Genomic DNA, 23,120 nt, shown 5'->3' with positions numbered 1-23,120 from the left:
GGAATAGGTCTATCCTTGAGTATGTTTTATGTCTACTCGAATAATATGAATATTCCTTTTCCTTTGGGTGTTGTTTCCTCCATATATCCAAAAGTTGCATTTCTTGCATCGATTTGATTATAAATTTGATTACTTTGTTCTTTCTGTTAGTCTTTTTTCCAGTTTTATCCATGTTTGAGTTCAAATTAAGGTTAAAATCCCCTCCTATTAGTATATTCCCTTGCATATCTGCGATCTTCAAAAAGATATCTTGCATAAATTTTTGATCTTCTTCATTAGGTGCATATACATTTAGTAAATTCCACATTTCTGAATATATCTGACATTTTATTACATACCTCCTTGCTGGATCTATTATTTCCTCTTCTATTTTGATTGGTACATTTTTATTGATTAATATAGCTACTCCTCTGGCTTTTGAATTATATGATGCTGCCGTTACGTGCCCTACCCAATTTCTCCTTAATTTCTTGTGTTCCACTTCAGTTAGATGTGTTTCTTGCACTAACGTGATACCAATTTTTTCTTTCTTCAGTAAATTTAACAGCTTCTTCCTTTTGATTTGGTTATGTATTCCGTTAATATTTAAAGTCATATCGTTCAACATGGCCATTTCATACTTTGTTTATCTTTCCTTTCCATTTCCTCATCACCACCTTCCCTTCTTATCCATTTCTGTTTTCTCTTTTTAAACACATTGTAAGACAACATTTCTAAAACATAAAATATTTCCACTATTCCCATATCTAAAATTTCTTTAACCCCACTATCCCCTCCCCTTCCTGAGTTGCCCTTTGTCCCTTGTCAGGCAACCACATCTTCCCTCTTCATTTGGATTTGCGAACCCGCTCGCAAGCGTCAACTGATTTCACACTGACTGTTATTCTTCCCCACCCAGCCCCCCCAGAAAAGATTTTAATCTTCATATATAACAAAGCTCACTCTCTTAATTCCTTACTTCCTTTCTTCCCTTTCTTATTCTTCTTAGTTCTTACATACTTTATTCTTCTTCTTCATATATAGTTTGTTGTCATTTTTGTTCTTGTTATATCTCTTCATCTCTCTGTCTGTTTTGTCGGTGTTCTGCAAATTTTCATGCTTTTTCCAGATCCGAGAACAATTTGCTTTGCTGCCCCGGGATAACTATTTTAAGCACCGCTGGATATTTTAACATAAATTTATAACCTTTTTTCCATAGGGTCGTTTTTGCTGCATTAAACTCCTTCCTTTTCTTCAGGAGTTCAAAACTTACATCTGGATAGAAAAAAAAATTGACTTTTGTATTCCAGTGGTTTTTTGTCTTCTCTTATTTTTTTCATTGCTTTCTCCAATATATTTTCTCTTGTCGTATAACTTAGGAATTTTACTAGAATGGATCTTGGTTTTTGTTGTGGTTGTGGTTTAGGGGCTAATGTTCTGTGTGCCCTTCCTATTTCCATTCCTTCCTGTAATTCTGGTCTTCCTAGGACCCTGGGGATCCATTCTTTTATAAATTCTTTCATATTTTTGCCTTCTTCATCTTCCTTAAGGCCCACTATCTTTATATTGTTTCTTCTATTATAGTTTTCCATTATATCTATCTTCTGAGCTAACCGCTCCTGTGTTTCTTTAACTTTTTTATCAGATTATTCTAATTTATTTTTTAAGTCATCTACCTCCATTTCTATGGCTGTTTCTCTTTTCCCTATTTCTGTCATGACCATCTCTAATCTACTCTCTTTTTCTTTTGTACCTTTTATTCTTTTTATTTCACTGAATTCTTGTGTCAGCCATTCTTTTAATGTTTCTATATATTCTTTAAAAATTTTTTATCCATGTACTGTCTCTTCCCTTCATCTTCCATTTCTCTGTGTTCTCCCTCCTCTTCTTCTGAGTCCACTCCAGGATCTGTGTCCTTTACCTCCGTCTCTTCTGATTTTCTTGTTGAGTTGTTTATTTTATTTTGTTGGGTATTTTTATTATTTTTATTAAAGGTGTCTTGGTGTTGTTCTTCTTCCCCTGGGTGGGTCATCTGTTGTTTCTCTGATTTCCTATTTTTATTCTCTTCCTTCTTGTTCTCGTTATTTTCTATATTTTCTTGTTGAGAGTCTTGCTGTCGTGTTATACTTGTCTGTTTCAGCTGTGGAGATTTACTCCTCAGCTGGTCCCCCCTCCCGTCGGTGTTGTTTTTGTCTTGTGCATCGCGTATGCGTGAGAATTCGCGCATGCGCGGTTACACACTTTTGTTTGGCTCGTGAGCCATATTTGTAGTCCTGAGTTCGGGGTTTCCACTAACCTCAGGGAGCGGGCTTCTCGCTCCACGACGGGCCTCCTTGTACAGGTAAGGCCTTCATTTTTCTCTTCCGACATCTTTCCTTCTTCTTTTCTTCCCATTGTTTTTGATTTTTCTTTCTTTGCTGCCATTTTCTCCACACTTTTATTTTTAATTTGTTATGGTTTCTGTGTTTGTAGCTTTGTTTTTTCTTTACTTTTTTTAAACTTTTCTGGAGAGGGCTGGTATTTTCTTACCGGTCTCTACTCCATCACATGACTTCCTATCACTGAGGTCCCAGCCTGACGAGTCCCTGCGGTTTCACCTTCCCTGCAACATCTCCCTTTGGAAAAGAAAAAGGTTGGCTTCGTGGGAGAAATCCGGCACCGGCTCGTGGCTGCCGAACTCCGAGGCGCAAAGCGGTGACCTCTCCGGGCAGGCGCCACCTTCCAGCCTCAAGCACCAGAGCCCGCCTTTCAAGTGGCGTGGGATGCCCTCAGAGGGTAAGGTCCCCATCAGAAGGGGCAGGACCTGAACTTGGCAAAGACTGGGTGGCATATGCAGTGGGGGTAAAAACACACGGTGCTGGAGAAGCTCAGCGGGTCAGCGCCCGGTCTGCAGCAAAGGGAAATGTTTCGAGCCTGAGCCCTTCCTCAGGGCAGGAGAAAATGCCAGCAGGCGTCTGAACAAAAGGGGCAGGGGAAGGCCAGGTGGAAAGACAGGAAAGGGAAAGGCGAGCCGTTTTAATGGAAAGCGGTCAAGTCACTAGCCCCTTTTAAACTGCAGCACCTGGGTCACCCTCCTGGGACCTGGGTGTAATTACTGGGACAAAGGTGAACACACCAGCAGTGCGAGTTGAAGACAGCTTTAATAAACTAATAGGTACACTAAGAGGTCTTGTCTCTCTGAGAGACAAACCTGGAAGGCAAGACTGTAGCTCTGGACTGCTTTATAGACAAGGTCACCGGATGACCCCTGGTGACCTCGTGATGTAATTACATATCACCACAAATTGCAGGGGGGTCAACCCATTCAATCGCCAACCTGGCAATTTAAGGGGGATCCTGCCCCCACAATGGCGCATCACGTACTCACCAGAAGTACTGCCAGATTTTCGGATGCTGGCTGCCCGGTGACTCAAGCACTGACGTCACCGGAATAAGGAGGTCAGCCATTTTCCTGTTCAAATCGCTTGTGGATGCAACTAGGTAAGTTTAACTGGGTTCCCTGACCACATCTGAGATAGGTCAGGGATCTGATGGGATTTCAACAGGTTTGACCAGGCCAGACCCTTTCTGACTGCCATGTCACTGGGGCATTAACCTCATTATACACGGCATTTTGAATATTAATGCCATCTGGCTGGAAGGTGCCTTGCGAACAAAGAGGAGGTGCTCAGCAAAGCAACCTAATCTGCAACCAGTCCCTCTGATGTAAAGGAGTCTGCTTGCAGGGAAATGGTGGGCTGTGGGGAGTGGGTGGAACAAGAGGCTGCAAGGTGAGGTTAATGACAGGAGTGAAGGTGCAGGGCACAAAAAGGAGAGCAATGTAAAATAAAAGCAGAAGTAGCTGCCAATCCTCTGCAGGAAGGTAGGAAGCCAAAGAGCTGGAAACCAGTTTGTTGTTGGAGGGGTAGCAGCTGGTGGTGTGATCCTTGATGATTGCTGCTATCCTCCAACGGCAGCGTTCCCTGCAGATGGTGGGGAAGGTTTTGCCTGTGATGCCCTGGGCTGTGTCCACTACCTTTCACAGGGTTTTACACTCAGGGGTATTGGTGTCCCCATACCAGACTGTGATGCATCCAGTCATCACACTTTCCACCACAGCTCTGTAGAAATTTGCCAGGGTTTCTGGTGTCGTACCGAACCTCCACAAACTCCTGAGGATGTAGAGGTGCTGATGTGCTTTCTTCATGATGCCATTAGTGTTTTGGGTCCAGGAAAGATCCTCCGAGATAATGACTCCCAAGAACTTAAATTTGCTCACCCTCTCCATCATTCCGATTCCCCCAATGATCACCGGATTGTAAACGTCTGGCTTTCGTTTCCTGAAGTCAACAATCAGCTCCTTAATTTTGGTGACATTGAGAGCGAGGGTGTTGTTGTTGATGCACCATTCATCCAGGTTTTCAATCTCCCTCTTGCATGTTGCCTCATCCCCTTCATTTATACAACCCACTATCATGATATCGTTGGCAAATTTGTAGATAGTGTTGCTGTCGTACCGAGCTACACAGTCATAGGTGTAAAGTGAGTAGAGCAAGGGGGTAAAAACACAGCCCCGTGGTGGCCTGGAACTGATGGAGATTGTGGAGGAGAAGTTCTTAGCAATCCCCACTGATTGTTGTTTGGAGGGGAAGAAATCCATGATCTAACTATACAGTGGGCTGTTGAGTCCCAGGTCTTGGGGTTTTGAGGGATTAAATGTTGAACTGTGGTTGATAAAGAGCATCCTGATGAATGTGTCTTTGCTGTCCACATGTTCCAGGGCTTTCTGTAGAGCCAGTGAGATGGCATCCTGTTGCTACATAGGCAAACTTTCCATGTCACCGCTCAGACAGGAGCTGATATACTTCAACACCAGCCTTTCAAAACACTTCGTTGATGTAAGTGCTACTGGTTGATAGTCATTAAGGCAGGTTACCACACTCTTCTTGGGCACTGGTATGACTGACACCTGTTTGAAACAGATGGATACCATGCCCTGCTGGAGTGAGATATTAAGGATATCTATGAACATATTGGTAAGTTGGTCAGCACAGATCTTTAATACTTGGCCAGGTACTCCCATCGGGGCCAGAGCTTTCCTCAGATTCACTCTCCTGAAGGCAGCATGCACGTTATCCTCAGGATGGGATCATCAGGGGACGTGGAGGGGTGGGGGGTGTTACTGTCATCAAATCGGGTGTAGAAGATGCTGAGTTCCTCTGGGAGAGTACCTTTGCTGTCTGCTACTTTACCGGTCTTGGTTTTGTAACGGGTTATGGTGTTCAGGCCCTGCCACAGCTGTCAGGTGTCCCTTGTTGTTTCCATTTTCATCCGGAATCACCCCTTTGCCCAGGAGAGAGCTTTCCACATGTCATACCTGCACCTGCTGTACTGATCTGGAAATCTGGACTTCAATGCCTGTGATCTGTCTCTCAGCAGGTTCTGGATTTCATGGTTCATCCAGGGCTTCTGGTTGGGGAAACACTGAATGGTTTGGTGGGGACACACTCGTCCACAGCTGTGACAGCCTCAGTGTACTCATTAAGATCCTCAGCTGAGACCTTGAACACCACCCAATCCACTGACTCTAGGCAGTCCTGTAACCATACTTCAGCCTCCTGTGACCACCTTCTAGCTGTCCTGATCTCTGGAGCCTCTCTTTTTGGGCGCTGACTCTATGAAGGCAGAAGGAGCACAGCCAGGTGATCAGACTTGCCAAAATCTGGTCTCAAGAAACAGAAAATCAATGGAAATAAATGATAGTGTTTGAAGAAATTTCACATTCTAGAATGCGGATGAAACCCCAACCTATCGAAACTTCAATCCTCTAAATTGATTTTTATTCCCCTCTTTCCCAAGCACTCTGTTGTGTCAGGTAAATTTTCTTTTATGTCATTATCAAGGAATCTATAACTTAAATGCGTACGAGGCTTTCAGTGGTATTGTCTCACTCCAATGTGCTTGGTGTAAAGGAGATGCTGCAAAATTCCATTCTCTCTGATGTACGTTTAGCTGCCAGGTCCATGCTCCTATCATATGTTGTCCGGTCGTGCCGCCTTGTGTGGTTTACCTTGGATAGGGTTCACCACACCTCAACCGCAGCTACATGCAAGGCCCGTTGATCAGGGGTTCATGCAGCTTTCTTCAGCGTCATCCTTCTCATCAATCATGTGTGCACTCTTCCCACTGGACAGAAATAACCTCAAGTAGTCACACCCGGGGCATCATCCTTCAGGACCATTTGTGCTGCTTATAGTATTCTTTAAACATTTGCAACCATGGGATCACCACCAATGCCGCTCTCTCCGGTGCCCCCAAATCTCATCATCTGCCTGAATGGACATTAAAAAGTTGCGTGGGAATATCTATAAGAGAGGAGAGAATTTTTCCCCCAGCTGGGCAACACTGATTTAAACAATATCATAGGTAAACAAACTGCAGTCTCGGTGATGATTTTTATGTGAACATACTGTGCACACATTTACCATTGACTTGGCCCATGGAATAGGAGAAACTAAACTTTGGAATGATGAACTAAGTGTAATGATATTTCCTTTCATTTGTAAGCAGTTTATAATTCAGTGCTCTCCTGGCTTTCCTCTCATCTTTCATCTGACATACACTTCACAAACTCTGGCCTGCCCTTCATCCAAACCAAGATTCATGTAAACTTTCAGTAATACCCCCGCTGACTCAATTTTTAAATTTTCTGCCTTGTTTTTTAACCTCTTCATGCCAGCACCTCACCATCTCCATTGCCTCTTCAGTACAAAATACCACCTTGCCCTGAAATTTACCAGGATGATTCCAGGAATGCAGGGGCTCATATAAGGAACCTTTAGCAGCTTTTGGGCTCTATTCAGTGGAGTATAGAAGAATGAGAGGGGCTCTTATAGAAACATTTCAAAAGCTGAAAAGATTGGACAGAGAAGATGAGAATAGAATGTTTCACATGGCGGTTAAATCCAGGACAAGAGGGCACAGTCTTAGAATGAGAAGGTACCCATTTTGGGGCGAGCTTGATAGGTATCTAATTAGAGTACCAAGGGATATGGGGAAAAGGGCAGAACTTGGAACTAGTTGTGAAAACGGTTCAGTTAAGGGTAGATTTGTGGAACTTCTGTTCTTCCTTTATCTTGTGAAATCTATTCCCCCCACCACCCACCTGACAACAACCCCTTTCTCTTCAGCAAGGTCTCCTATTCCAAACCCACTTACTTTTCAACCTCCCTCTATTCTTGAAGAATTTTGGCTCTCCTCCAGATGTTATTGTCTCTTTCATTCTTCATGCAGACCATTCCTGTGGAAAACCTTGCACTGAATTTCCATCTTTAACCAAACACTTTTTCCATTCATGCACATCACATCAAAATGGCACAGTTCTTTTAAAGTGAAGTTCTGATACTTACATTTTATATCTCACTGGTAAACTCCACTGGTTGCAGCCAAAGCAGCCCATCATTTAAATATTTCTTCAGAAACATAGCCAATGTCTGAAATACATTTTATTTGTAATAACAATTCCAGTTTAGAGGCTTGATCACTACGGAAAGGAAATATTCTGTTCATAATAGGACCAGTTATTGGACATGTTAATGAAACATGTCCACAGTTTGAATGAATTTAACTGTGAATTTTGAAGTTTAAAAATAAAGAGGAAACCTTGGTCAGAATATTCCAGTCAGTGTAAGTAAGGAAACATCTATTTAGTTCAGGACACAAAGAGTCAAGTTAACTTTATTGTCAGTAATTTAACAAGCAGTCTCTGCTGTGGAAATATTAGAGCTCATATTTCATCCAAAGTTAAGTTTTGAACCCTGAATCAAGGGAATTCAGTGCATAACCTGAAGATTTGATGCTCTGAATATTTTCTTTTTTTATAAAACAAGACTTTGCACACTTTGTGGAACAATTTTTCAATCTGGGATTTTGCACCTGACATTAGCTTCACTCCGCCGTGCTCTCAACTGAGGCAAAAGGTCCCACTCGTGAAGTGAAGCTTGTGATTCAGGCCAACATTTACGGAATTCTGGGATGGCATGAAATTTCTTCATTCAGAGCACTGTGGACTTTTGAAATTCCCTATCCCAGGAGAATATGGATGCTCAGTTAATCAGAAAGCTAAAGGCTGAGATCAACGATAAGGGCAATGAAACGGCACAGAAATTGAACAGGAAGGTGCACAAGGATCAGGAGCGATTATTTAATTTACAGATACAGCAATATAACAGACCATTCTGGCCATGAGCCCATGCTACCCAATTATACCCAAGTGACCAATTAACCTCCTCATCTCTGGAACGTGGGAGGAAACCAGAGCACCCAAGGAAAACCCATGTGGGAGAACGTACAAACTCCTCACAGACAGCACCGGATTCCATCTTGGGTCACTGCGCTAACTGCTACGCTAATCATTCTGCCCTCAAATCTCATGGAATGCAGAGGTAAACAGATGTGGCTGTAACACCTACTCCTGCCTTTGTTGTTTCACTATCAGAGGTTCTGCCTTTAAGTTGTTCGCAGTTCTTTCCTGTGTTGGGACAACAAAAAACAATCACATGAAATCATTTTCCCAGAGTGGAGGAGCTCTTGTCAAGCTCCTAACCAGTACTGATTTTTTAACAGCAACTGCAGGTTGAAACTCTATGAGACAGTGTCCATTTGCAACTGCACTTAGGCAAATACAGAAGGGATTAACATCGACTTTTCCCATTTCTGCCAAACTGCTTCCTCTTCCCCTTCCCTTCACCCAGCCATCCCCCCTTCATCACTGCTGTCCCCTCCCTCCCTTCTCCACCTATCACCTCCTGCCTTGCGACCAGCCCTCACCCCACTACCCTTTTGCTCTGATGCCTGCCGATATGTTTCCATAACTTGATGAAGGGCTCAAGCCCGAAATGTCAGTTACGTATTTTTACCTTTGCTACATAAAGGACACCGGTGTCCTTGCTGTGTAATTGCTCAGCAAAAGGAGGTGTAAGGCACTCCTGTCCGATAGCTGACAGGTCACCCATGGGCAATATGTAGGACCTGTTTAGCCTCCCAATCAGGGTCACGTGAAGCCATGGATCGCAGATGGTGGATGGATTTTACAAGCAGATTTGACAATTTTTAATTTCTGGTTGCAAAACTAAAAATGCTGGGCAAATGAATCTGCTGATCAATGGCCAGGGTTACCAGTCCAGTTTGGACACTGCAAATGAAGAAAACAATGGGAAACCACTTCAGTATTTTTTACCCTGTATAATCATGAACTCAATATCGACTATAGTCTCAGCTCAAAGATGAAGCCTTCACCAAGGGAGAACAGGGGAGGCAACAACTACAATTTGGATGGAGAGACATGATCGTCCACATTAAACAGCACCTGAATGAATGAATATAAAGGACACTGCTTGACTGGCTGAGTTTCTCCAGCATTGTGTTTTTACTTCAACTACAGTGTTTGCAGACTCTCGAGTTTTACTTTTGCATTTAAGAGTGAGGGAACTTCATTACTAAAACAGCTCTTTCGCCTCCACCATCAGATTTCTGAACTACAGACACCCCCTCTTTTTCTCTCTACTTTTGCACTAATTCATTAGTTTTTAAATAGTGTGTTTATGGAAATTTAAGTTAGGGCAAATTTAAACCTTGTATTACACAATACTCTGCCGTAAAACAACAAATTTTGTGACATGTTCATGATTTTGATGTGCTGCGCACCCTTGATGCCAACTGAATGTGTGCACAGCTGTAGGCTACTTCAGAATGACCTGGACTGTGATAGGGCAGAAGTTAACTTAGTGGAGGAGGAAACTAGAGGCTCAAGCTAACAATTCAGAGACCCAAGATTAAATCACACTGCTGCAACTATGGGATTGAAGTTCACTTAATAAGTTGGAACACTTAATAAGTTGGAATTCCAAAAGTAAAAAAAAAAGTAGCTGGTAATATAAACGATGAGATTCCAGTTAAAACCCACCTAGTTCACTAAAACGCGACAGAAGAGGAAATCTGCCATTCCTAACTGGTGCAACCCATGCGACTGTCAGCATGTTCATGTGGTTTGTTGCAAGCTGACCGACTCTTGCCAGCAGTAACAAAGGAAGATTCACTAGACACTGATAAATTCAAAATAATAGTTTTTATTGAACTATTAATAACATAACATTTCTTACTTATCTCCAAACTTAACTCTAAATTTAACCTATGTGCAAGTGTAAACATTTGTGTTTTAAAGTCCAAACTATTTCAGTTTAAACTTGAGTCTGAAAAGTCAATTTTAAAGTCAAGCCCAAAATGCTGGTTACTCTGTACTTCCTGTGGATGCTGTGTGACCTGCGTTGTAATTTAAGGGGAACCAATGCTAGAAGTATCAGGATTCTCAGTTGAAAAATTCAAGTCTAATTATTTCCCATTTTCTCTTTTGGATATGATTTTTAAGAAGTGCTTCCAAATGAGCCAGTAGATATTAAATTAAAACACCCAGAAATGTAGACAAGAGGATGGAGAGATGAAGCAACACTTGTTAATATTTAATTTCCTCCACTACTAGTCAAATACTAGAAATTTGCTTGATTACTATACAAAGGGGGATTTTACCAGGTGCAGGAATAATAAAACCAAGAGACTATATGGGAATTTGTTTCCCCGGTTTGGTTTATAAATCAGACAGATGAGAATGATCATGTCCAATTTGCCTCCTGCTGTCATCTATGCTCATTGAACTTTGTCCAGTCACAAGAAGAAATGTTTGGGTCCTTGTATCAGATGGACAATCCAGTGTCGTTGCTCAGAGTGGCAGAACATGCCTCTGATAAGTGCAGGTGAGAAAGGTAGGCATTCCTAAATTTCCTCACACACTGTTGAGATTTCACAATTTTAAAAACAGTGATGCATTAATTACTAAATATTTTTAAATAATAGTGACAGAGGGATAAATCTTGGTCCTGTCCCTTGCCTTCTTTTCCAGTCCATTGATGCACGTTTTGATGTTGCTTCATGCACCCATCTTGAGCCCTGAAGCTCCATTTACTGGTGCTGTCAGTTTCCATGCTGGTTTCACATGGTACATATCTGAATATTCCCTTCCCCTTCTTAAATCCTTTATTGCCATTTAAGAGGACTTGTTTGGAACCAATTTCCATTATGAGACTCCCCCAACTAGCTTGACCACACCAAATCTCACCCATTCACCCAACTTCTCTGGCTCGATTTTAAGGAGACTCTCCACACCACTGCTTCTCTGATAGCTTCCTTTCGCCTTGTTTGTTGCTTTTCACACCACCACATTAAGAGCACAAGAAGCAGGAGTCGGCTATCAAGTCCGTCGAGCCTGCTCTACTATTTAATGAGATCATGACTGATCTGGCCATGGACTCAGCTCCGCCTACCCACCCATTCCCCCATTCTTCAAAATGAGGGCGCGTCTGCTGCTTCCATGGTCAGAGAATTCGACAGAGTCGCTACATTCTGGGAGAACCAAACCTCCTCATCTCCATCCTAAATTTACACCCTCCCCCCCTCCAAATCTTGAGGCTTGTTCCAGACTTCATTTGCTAGTGGAAGCAACCTCCCTGCTTCTTCAGTCTTATCTATTCCTTCATCACGGATATAACCCCATGAGATCACCTCTCATCCTCCTGAACTCCAATAAATAGAGTCCCAGTTGATTCTCTCTCTCCTTATGGTAACCTTTCAATATTCTGGAATCTACCTGGTCAACACCATAAACTGATGGGGTTTTCAACTGATCCATTTCTTACACTTCCAATCTTAACATCTCTCCACCCCCCACCCTCCCCCCCCCCCCATCATCCTGCCGCCTAAAGTATGGACAGGGTTATGCATTCACTCTCCCCCCACTAGTCTTCAAATTCAATGGGTCATTCTGCATAATTTCCACCATCTTTGACAATTTGCCTTTTTGACATTCCAGAATATCTCTACAACTCTCTGGTCCTAGAAGTGATAGGTGGAGAGGGCTAAGAGTTAACCTCAGCCCTCTACCACTTGCCCCCCCCCCTATCCCCGAGAGCTATTCTCAGCATCTTCCCCTTTCCCTTATCACTTTTCAGCTTGTCCTCTTCTACCCTCCCATCTGTATTCCTCTACCTGTTACCTGTCCTCCTCCTCTTCCTTCCTCCTCTTCCTCTCCTGGCAGTCAAGTGGATTAACCCAAGGTGGAATCTTCAATTTCTTCTTTCTGCAAAGTGCTCTAAATAATTGTTGAGTTAGCACAACTAAATGCTGAATCATGAGTTCTATAACTAAACAACTAATATGCACATTTGTTCCAGCTTTAAACCTTTCAAATTCTCCCAACAATGTATGGTCATCTTTCTGAACGATCCCCTCCCCTAATCTTTCCTCCACCTCCATGCCCCGCAATGTGTGAGCCTCTTCCACGCTGGTTATGGAGTGGGAGCAGGTCAGTGGGACTAGTGAAATAGTGGTCAGCTCAGACTAGAAGAGCCGAATGGTCTGTTTTCTGTGCTGTAGCATCCTATGGTTCTGCAATTGCACAATCTCCCCCCCTTCTATTATTCAAAACCAGTCCTCCATACATTAAAGACTACTGTATTACAATATTCATTTCCTGCCACAGCCTAATTTTTTGAGGTATCTTAAGACCCTGCCCCAGTAACACAGATCTTGGCAATGGTTGGTCACCTGGTCGCAGAAATTTGATAACAGCAAATGCCCCCTCTGGGATGAAAGGACCTTGGCCTCCAAGTTGGTTAGAAAAGTAATGTCATATTGCAGAAGGACTGTCAACACAGAGGAAGAACAAGGAGTCCATTGTGCAATAGACAGTCTTTTATTGAAAGACATCATAGAACTAAACCAGAGTGACCAAACTTGCGCTAAACAACAGGATCTGATATTCTTGTGGCATTAGTCGGAGATGTACTGAGTGGTAGGATTTCCTTCCTATTTTCCATACACTGCAGAAAGCACTGAATAAGTGAGTTGTTGGATTGGGGATGGAGTGGGAGGAAGTGGCAGGCATTTCCAGCAGGAAAGGGAGGGTTCATGTCATGAGGATTTGGGTTGCGCTCAGAGAGGCGGTCGTGTGGTTGTAAAGAGGGAGGGACTGGAGGAGAGGAACACACATCAGGTGGCAGAAGGCAATGTGGTGATAGAAGGGAAACAAAAAAACAAAACAGAGAATAGCCTGCAGGTCATAATGAACAGGTGGTGAGTGTGTATGTGAGAGAGAACGTGGGTGTGCGTGTGTGTAAGTGAGAGAGAGTGAGTGTGTGTGTGTACTTCTCATTTAATGGTCTCAGAAGTTTTATATGCCTGCAATTACAATGCCTGGGAAAAGACAAACAAGTGTTGTGTGTTAACATAACTGCGCATGTCTAGCCATTTCAATATGCTTCTGTGCCTTGCAAGTAGATGTGGCAGCAATAATATTGGTTAAGCAAGTCCCTTCTCCCTTCCATTGAAATTGAAATGTGCAAAATGATGAACAAGTTGCACCCACAGTGAGGATGGGGGATCAAATTACCAATTAACATCTCCCTTGGTCTGTGAAACAGTTGGAAGAGAGCAGCATGGAGGCAGCAACACAGCATGACACAAAGATCTTGCGAATGGCAATGTTTATTTTCCTCATCAATTATGGAAAATGATAGCTGCGCTATCAGGTGCCCACTGTGCAGAAAATAGTTCTTCAGAAACTAAACACAAAAGCTCATTCCTGACAGTTTATTTAACTTTTCTTCGTCCACAGATTACTGCTCTCCATGTACACAACCAACTTCTAAACATTTTTCCTTAAAAAACAAACTGTTTACCCTTTATATGAATAAAAAGGCTACCATACAAAGGTGGCAATATCAAATAAAAACAAAAAAACACGAACTATAAAGTGTTGGACTTTAAAAGCCTCTTAATTCATTCAATTGTTAATCTATGGGCTTTAATATTTTAAATTCAGTGTCTGTCCAAATATATGAATTTGCTTAACTTTTCCTAGTGAATATGAAGGAAAGATTTGTAACAATAAGATCTATTTAAGACACCGAATGTACCATTAACCTTTGCTTGGCATATTGAATACTTAAACAGAAGAATTACAAACCCTCTGGGCCAAAATGGATATTTGAATCCAAAGTTAGAATCACTCCAAATAATCGTATTTTATATACCATTATCATACACATTCTAAAAATTTCTGTATTAGCATTTCTTCAAGAAATTAGATTATTTACATAATTGTTAACAAAACTCTCATTCACAGACCAATAGTTTGTCGAGTTTGTGTTCAGTGACATTTCAAAGCAAAGGTGTGGGACGAGTGCAAATCCTATCACGTCTTCTGTGTCTTCTCAGCTGGTGAATAGTCTGCATCGAGTTCTTTTCGCAGCCTTTTTAATGCTCCAGAAGGCTGGCCAGCCTCATTTGATGACAGAGTCCCTTGGGGACAATCAAAAACATTTCGTTTGGCTGCCATGCCATTCTTAGTACATTCTGTATGCTCATTTATCCCAGGCTGGGAACAGTCATCCTTGTGGTGCACTGTTGCTACCGGCACACAGTCACTAGATTCAGATTTGGAAGCTATTACTGAATCTTCCTGCTGGTTTGCATATTGCTTATCGAACAGCCCATTGTTGTGAATGTTGCAGGGAGCCTCGGAACAGGATTCTTCCATGTCACAAGTCCTGGTTTTGGATTTGTCAACGTAGGCTCTACACCACTCATCAGAGCTACTTTGCGTTCCAGCTAAATGAGTTTCTGCAAAAGGGATCGTGTGAGATGATGCTGATTTAATGAACTCCTGACCAGATTCACCTCTGGCTTTCTGCTGTACATGCTGAGCATTTGCACATTCTAATACCTCTGTGTGATCGCACAGTTCTTGTGTTTGGTTGCCAAATGCTTGACACTGGTTAGTTAGGTTACTGTTGTTGCCCACAAGGACTGATTTCCCATTAACCTTTTTGGCCTCGTAGTAGTGCTCTGTGCAGCTACTTGGGACATCTTCCACAACACATTCCTGTGTTCCGGGCATCATTTCCTTTGTAGACGTTAATGTACTTTCAGGAAAAAGCACGGCTGAATGCTTGGTTTTCTCTTGCACAGACGTGCTGCTCTCCCCATTATGCTCCTCCAAACACCTTTCCACTCTAAATCTTGGATGGGCTCCTGTTAAACCTTTTCTTGCAGAGTCACTTAATGTACTCGACGAGCTGCCCTTCTCGCTCGTGTTTGGAACGTCGCTCAGAGACAAAAATGTCATGAGCCCTCCTTTTGATTTCAATTGTGACTTGAAGGTACTCTGGATCTTGCTGTAGGCTTTATAAACCTTTCTGACCTCTGACTCACTGTCTGAGAAGGGAGATACCGTTCCTCTATTGTTTTCAAACTCAGGAGCACACCTTTCTGGTGAAGATGAAGCTGATGAAGAATGGTCACCCCTTTGCACTCGAGAATAGTTAGCAGTATCTTCAGTAGGATCCTGTTTTACTTTGAGCTGTGGAATATTCCTTTTTTCTCTACAGAGCTTTTGCTTAGCTCTTGAAGCATTTCTTTGGCGTGTGGAAGTGCGGCGCCGTCCATTGCTACTGGAGCTACTGGAATCATTTGCATCCGGACTTGGGGATCGAGGCCTTGTCACAGGATCTGTATCTGATCCTGTGGTTAATTGGTGAAAGTTGTTTTCGGAAGAATCAGAGTCATTAGAAAGAGCTAGAAGTCGCTCGTCTTGGTAGCGCCTGAGGGCAGACAGCCTTTGTTGCCGGGAACGCAAGTCCTCTCTGGTGGCAGAAGTGTTGGAAGGTTTCTGTCGGTCAAGTGTGTACGTTGCCTCATCAGAATCATCAGCTTGCAGAGGTGATAATGGTAAGGAGGCAGAAGATTCAGAATCACTGTATCCTGATCGTTCACTGGTCCCAGCGTGCAGTTGAACAATTGTACCCTCACTGAGGTCACTATCAGAATCAGAGCTCCAACCCTCGATCTCTCGGCGTACAAGAGAGTCAAAAAAAGCCATCATCCTTGGATCTTCTTGAACCGACTGGTTAGCATAATCGTGAGAAAGACCACTCCCACTGTTCAGGACCAAGCTGATGTACTCTTCGTGAGTGTAAAGATTACGGGTGTCATCTTCCACCTCTCCTTCCAGATCTCCAGCACAATTCGGTTGGAGATATGGGCTCCACACCTGTATTAAGAAAGCACAAGAATATTTCATATTAGTTTTTCTGAAAATATATTTGTTCAACCACTTTAATGTAAATCAGATATAAATATTCAACTTGGTCATTTAATCTGTATTTCAACATCAGTAAGATGAAGAAGATGATCAGGAGAGAGGGCAGAGTCCTCACCTCTGTCCACATCAATGGGACTGAAGTTGAAAGAGCAGGCAGCTTAAAGTTCTTAGGAGCAAACATCTCCAGTGACCTCATCTGGGCCATACATGCTGATGGTCAAGAAAGTGCACCAATGCCTCTACTTTCTAAGGATGCTCTACAAGTCCCCCCCTTGTCTCTCAACAACTTCTATAGGTGCACCTTTGAAAGTCTATTTGCTGGATGCATCACCACATGCGATGGGAGCTGCTCAGCTCAAGGTTGAAAGGAGTTACAGAAGGTAGTCAATTCACCTCAGAACATCACCCAACTTCCCTCTCCTCCTTGGACTCCATCTACATCTCCCACTGCTGGGGAAAGGCAGCTGACATACTGAAGGACCCATCATACCCAAGACACACTCCCCTCTCCCTCTTCCTGTTTGGGAGAAGGATAAAGAGTATGAAACCACACACTAGCAGGCTTAATGACAGTTTCTCCCCACAAGCTCCTGCATGAACCCCCTATCAAGCTTCCCTGGCTTGGTGCTGATTGATCTTCCTTTTCATTGTAAACCTACACTCTGCAATTGTGCTCCTTTACACAGGAATGTTGGAAATAACCTTTAGTCTGCAGCCTGCAGAACAACCTTTCTCACTGTACCAGGTATTCTGTGACAAATAAACAATGATCTGAAAGATAAAAATGAATTAGATTTCACAGCTTTATAAAAACAAATCTGAAAAATTGTGAAACGATCTTGTGAACAATATACAAGAATCTGCCTGGGATATCTGATTAAAACCAAATGAGTTTTGTTACAAGTTTGCTTGTTCATTTCAATCACAACAATACTTTGCACATAACTATTGCAAGTGGCTGTTAACCGGTGGAATGGAACAGAAGCTATCTGAAAAAGGCAAAATAATCTCCTGAGACAGGAGGCTAATGTTTGTCTGTAAGACCATAGGATGAGCAGGATTTAGTCATGGAAAACAGCCGGATTAGTTTTGTAGACATTAAATCATATTGGGGGAGAAAACTGGAATAATCAAATCAATCATGAAAGATCTTAGCTTTGATCATAAGTTGTTCTGTTAGAATGGCAGTGAATCGTCCAATCCTCCATGCTTTAATAATAGAGAGCAATATAACATAAATGGTTGGGGATGAGAAAGGGTGACGACAATGAACAAATCACTGATGACATGTTGCAGGCTTACATCCATGTGCTCAAAGGTTACAGGCTGAGCAAATATGCATGTGGGAGAGGCTGGAGAAAACATCACAGCAAGGTGGAAAGTTATTGGCTGTATGCTCAGGTGATGGGACTCGGACGACTTAAAAATGCATTTGTTATTTGAACACCAAATCTTTCTATTTGCCTCCCAGCATTTCACAAACAGGTACTGTATATAACTAAAATTAGATTTCATCACAGATCTCACAAGTCCTTTAAGGGTTACCATGGGATGAATTTATTTCATTGATCATTTAACTTTACCAGTGTGTTATGCTGTGGTTATACAATGAGGCAGATCCCTGGGTTTGAGGATGACTTGCTTTCACTCCTGTTTTGTGGGTTCTGAGATTATACACATGTGAGTTGCAATGTTTGCATGCAGAATACAAAACAATTATAGTCACTGTTGTACAAACAGAAATGGGCCCCCTGTGTCCAGAATGACCTTTATGTTGATATATACTCATCCCATTTCCATGAACTCAAGCAAACAATGTTTTTCCTCAAACTCGACAGTCTGCACTTTGGTTCCAGTTACAAGAGACCACACCAATCAGGTCTGTGCTTGACAAGGGCAATAACAAAACATCAGCTCAACATGCAGAGGTATCTCTCCTTAGGCCACCTTTGGGCAACATCTGAAATTACATGGATCACAAGTACCTAATACAGTGAAATAAAAACCTTGCAGCATTTAGGACCCTCGAGCAAAAAAAAACCGAGCTACTGGAGAACTGAATGGGTCAAGCAGCATCTGTGGAGACAAAAGTACAGTTGATGATTTGGGTTGAGACCCAACGTCAGGCCCGAGAGCATAAGAGAGAGCTCGCCAGTATAATGAGTTGAGGGAGAAGTGTGAGGCAGGGGCTGGCAAGAGAGGGGGAACCAGGAAAGGAGGGGATAATGGGCAGATGGGGAAGGAAAGGTAGAGATAACAACAAAGTCTGGGAGGTGACAGGTGGAGACAACAAAGAGGAGCAAGAGATAGAATCTGAGAAGAAAGGAAGATGAAGAGTGGGACCAGGTAAGGGAGGGCTGGCAAGCAGATGGGAACATGAGGGGGCGAGCATAGGGGACCTGTGGATTAAGTGTGGGAGTGATAGGCAAGTGGAACCTGGTGGGGAGATAGGAAAGTGGATAATGACTGGGATTTGGAAAGAAGGGTGTTACAAGAGGACTTAGGTAGATCAATAGAGTGAGAGAGAGAGAGAGAGAGAGAGAGGAGAAAAATGAAGAGAGAGAAAATAAAAAGAGAGAGAGGAAAGAGAAAGAGGAGAGAGAGAAGAAACTGATTGGGTGTCGGTTAAGTCTTGCTTCTATTTATTGAGAGTAGCATTATTTTGTCATTTCATGTTTCATTTAATTATTGGACTTGAAGCTCTTACACACAAGCCCACACTTTAAGACGAGGACCTTTTTTGCTGTGTTGATAGAGGAAACTTGACTTTATATACAATCCCCAGACTACACGTCTACACATTCAGGTATTTTATATAATACTAACATTATATGTGGAGCTGACTGAAGTCATTTCTTCCTGTATCCTTGTACAATTAATATTTTCATACTAGAATAATAAGCTAGTGTAATTTGCAATTGTTTATTTTGGATTGGTTCAAAACTTGTAAGTGTACAGATCTTTGTCCATGGTTGTAAAAGTTTATTGAAAGAGTGCCTCTAATTTACAGAGCCATTGAGAAATTAACTATGATTAACTAGCACGTTTTCCTCAATAGAAATTTTGATTATAACATTTCCTTAAAGTTAACACCATAGAACACTGTTCCCTGGGCCACAGGCGTTACATCATTTTCTCTTCTTTCTGCACACATTAATTTAATTTTTAAATGAAATTTATAGGAATATTTGCACCTATAATTCTGCTGCAAAACAAGTTTTGCAACAATATTCATAAGGATAAATTTTGATTCTGAATGAATTCACAATGCAAAGACACAAACCTGCTCAAACACGACAAACCTTGAATTTCCGGAATCTTAGAGTATATAGAAGAAAATAAACGATACAGAACAAAACCCATTCTTCGGTTAAATAGGATCGTGACTGATCATATATTTGGCTGAAATTTAATTTGTCTCAATAGTCCTCATTTCAGCAAAAATCCAGAGAAAATCTCAGCCTTGAATTTACTGAGTGGCTCGGCATTGACAACAGGAAGAAATTCATCCTCAGCTCAGCCTCTGCACCAGCTTCAGACATTTTTGTTTAAAGAAATAGCCCAAAAGCACCTGGCAAGACAGGCCCACATAATCTTGTGTATTACAATAAGATCATATCTCATTCTTTTCAACTCAAGAAAGTTGACCTAATCAGGTTCATCTCTCCTCAAAGGACAACTCTCTCATCCCATGAATCAAACCAGCATTCCTCTGCTCATTGCAAGAGCATAGCTTTCTTTTAAGTGAGAACAGAACTGTAGACGCTATTCTAAGTGTGGACCTGTTCCCCTGGTGGATATTTTTGGGATCTAATAATCCCCACAAATTCTAGTCCCAGTTTGTCTGTAATCTTTCTAAAATGGCCTGCTTTTCTCCTGAATATTGTTATTAGTAAAGAGTGTTTCTCAAAAGAATGTTGACAAGGATTCATGTGTGTGGCTTTGATAGTTCATTTCCCTGTTGTACTCTTGATTTCATGAAAATCTGCACAAACCCACAGTGTAAACTCTTAAAAAGAAGAATGCATTGAGAAATCTGACACCCACAGTGACTCAAAGAAAGCTCAGTGACCTATTGAAAAAAAATGCATTATCGCAAAAGAAATACTGATAAAATTGAGGCACCGAGCTTGGCATTTCAAATGGCATTTAGCAATGCTGCAAAATAAACTTCTCTACGATTAATACCCACAAGGGTAAAATCAAACACTCAGATCAGAGAAGTATAATATGGAAGAGGGTCAATTAGTCCATCCAGTCCATATATTTTCTTTCTGAATAAATTATATTTAGTCCAACTTCTCTAAAAATTCCCCTTTTAAGGCTACTATCCTTTCAGACAGTGCTTTGTACTAAAGTGTAAACACAAAGTCTCACTTTAATACACAAAAGTGCTCGAGAAACTCAGTAGGTCAGGCAACGTCTATAGGAAGCAAAGATAATATAACCAACGTTTTGGGCCTGAGCCCTTTCATTGCTTTCCCAGTATAGAAGTGAAGCTGGACTGAAGGACACACTAATGGAGTACTCCAAAGTCATGATCGGCTTCGTAAATCATAGTATTGAGTTAAGATGTTATAGTGAGGTGGTAAATAAACACGAGGCCAAATTTGGTCTGGTCCCCTACCTATAGGAAAGATATCAATAAGATTGATATCATTAGGGAAAGGTTAAATAGGTTAGAATTTTATTACCTGGAGCTTTGAAAAATGAGGGATTTGGTAGAGGCCTTGCAAAATTATGAGGGGTAAAGGTGTGACAGGAACAAGAGGACGTGGGTCAAGGGTGAAAGGTGAAATGTTTAAGTAAAACCTTAGGGGAAACTTCTAAACTCGAAGGGTGCTGAGAGTCAGGGCCGGATGAACATAGTAGCGAAAGTAAAATATGCTACGGGTCCCAGATTTTCAGCCATGAGCCTGTGCCACCCAATCACACCCAACTGACCTACAACTCCTGGTATTTTTTTTTGAACAGTGGAAAGAAACCTCAGCCTCCGGGGAAAACACGAGCAGACACAGGGTGAATCTACAAACTCCATACATACAGCGCCAGATTCAAACCCCGGTCCCGGAGCTGGCCTTGTAACAGCATGACACTAATCGCTACGCCAACTGTGCAGCCTAAGAACTGTTGAGGAATCTAGATAATATTAAATGGGTATGACTTCTGAAATATTGTGCTTTCTTAACCATTTTCTATTACAGAAAACAGTCTACTTCACTGACAGTATCATCATCATCAGATATTCATCAGACCTGCACTCCGTCCTGACCCTCCTAGAGAATGATGCCTCCAGGCTGTTGTTTACTGACCAAGTCGGTGCTCAATATATTACCACAGAGGCTGGTGGATAAATTGTCCTCTCTGGGACTCAAAACCCCTCTCTGCCACTGGATTCTGGACTTCTTGAGGAAAGACCACAGACTGTCTGGCTTGATAGCAAAAGCTCAAGTTTCTTGCGCTGAGCACTGGCATGATGAGTCGCATTATAGAGAAGAAGCTGAAAAACTCATAAAATGGTGTGACAACAACAACTTAAGTTTCATGGTGGTGTGACAGATGTGCTTTATATTGTATATAGATATGTTTCTGGGAGATAAATTGGGGCAGGTTTTTTTTAGTATCGGTCACATACAAACGCTTCAAAACAGATCTCATTTAAAATTATACTGGAGCTCTACTCAAACCAGACAGACTGGCTCCAAATGGCTTTGGGGAGTGCCCAAGGAACTTTATTAATGGATTGTTGTTTTGAAAAGCAACAGATGAAAGAACTAGGAGGCGCTGCAGGCTGTCTGAGTGCAGTTTGCTGTTCTTAGAGGGTCATGTGGTTTTGCAAGCAGAGAGAGTCAAACAGGCTTTTATCTGAGTGAGTGTGACAGAGAAAGAGAGAAAATTCAGTTCAGGAGTTTCTACAGTTCAGCAGCAGCAGCAGCTGAGACTGGAACAGGACAAGCTGGCAAGCTTGTGGAAAAACCCCATTTTGAAGACAAGTTATGAGTGTTTAGTTCAGTTTGGTCAAAGCCCTTATGTTCCATATAAGAGGAGAAGACTGACTGCCTAATGTTTCACTTGAAATAAGAGAAACAAAAAGGAACTCTGTGGTGACTTGAAAGAAAGAGGTTATCATCTGAAGAACTTGAGCTTTTGCTATCAAGCCAGACAGTCTGTGGTCTTTCCTCAAGAAGTCCAAAGTTTCTTTGGCAAGACATTGACGTGGCTGATTAGAAGGGATCAGTTTGTGTCCAGGAACAACAAAGCTCTCTCTGAAAACCAACAAGAACCTACCTTTCAAACACCAAAGCCTGGTGAACTCTTAAGTGTTAAATTCTGTGCACAGCATAAGAATTCCCTGCAACCAGTGAACTTGGAAGAATGAGAAGTGAGATTGGACTGTGAATCAAAGAACTTTTCTAAACTTACACACACACATTAAATAGACGTGCACTTAGAATTAGAAGAGGGTTAAGTAAAGTAAGTTAATAGTAATAAGTTAAAGTTTGACCCTGTTTTCATGTTTAAAGATAATTAAAAGCAACTTTTGTTTTAGTAACCAGTTGTCTTGGTGAATATCTATCGCTGCTGGGTTTTGGAGTCCTCTGGGCTCACAACAGTGGACAAGACAAAGGAGATGACTGAGGAATTCAGTCTCATTGCACATCAACAGTTCCAGCGTAGAGAACGGAGAGCACAAAGTTCCTTTGTGTGCATAAAAGGGATGACCTATCCTGGACTCACTACACCTCCTCATTAGATAGAAAGGCACAGCATCGTCTACACTTCCTAAGGTTGAGGAGGGCAAGGCTAGCGGTGCCCATCTGGCCAATCTTATACAGGAGCTTAATTGAGAGTGCCCAGTTTGGCTGCAATCATTGAGTGGTATGGTAGCTGCAAAACATCAGATTGGAAGTCTGCACAGAAAGCCATGAGGATCATTAGTCTCCCTTTTCTC

At 42.0% G+C, this 23,120-nt stretch overlaps 1 protein-coding gene across 2 annotated transcripts in view; it reads right to left on the bottom strand.

Annotated features, from left to right (window-relative positions):
• Positions 1 to 13,533: 13,533 nt before the first annotated feature.
• dcaf5 (ddb1 and cul4 associated factor 5) overlaps positions 13,534 to 23,120 on the bottom strand; it is a 159,990-nt gene continuing 150,403 nt past the window's right edge. Inside the window, exons 9-10 of one of the 2 annotated variants that reach the window (XM_069918089.1) lie at positions 16,871 to 16,939; positions 13,534 to 16,117 (exon numbers count right to left, since the gene is read on the bottom strand). In XM_069918089.1, the coding sequence (XP_069774190.1) occupies positions 14,261 to 16,117; positions 16,871 to 16,939 (1,926 nt within the window). In that variant the 3' untranslated portion in view covers positions 13,534 to 14,260. The remainder of the gene's footprint in view (positions 16,118 to 16,870; positions 16,940 to 23,120) is intronic. The other variant, XM_069918090.1, reaches the window with a different exon arrangement.

The sequence above is a fragment of the Narcine bancroftii genome, chromosome 2 (genome assembly GCF_036971445.1).
Source record: "Narcine bancroftii isolate sNarBan1 chromosome 2, sNarBan1.hap1, whole genome shotgun sequence".
Lineage (NCBI taxonomy): Eukaryota > Metazoa > Chordata > Chondrichthyes > Torpediniformes > Narcinidae > Narcine > Narcine bancroftii.
This window is presented reverse-complemented; position numbering and strand designations above follow the sequence as displayed.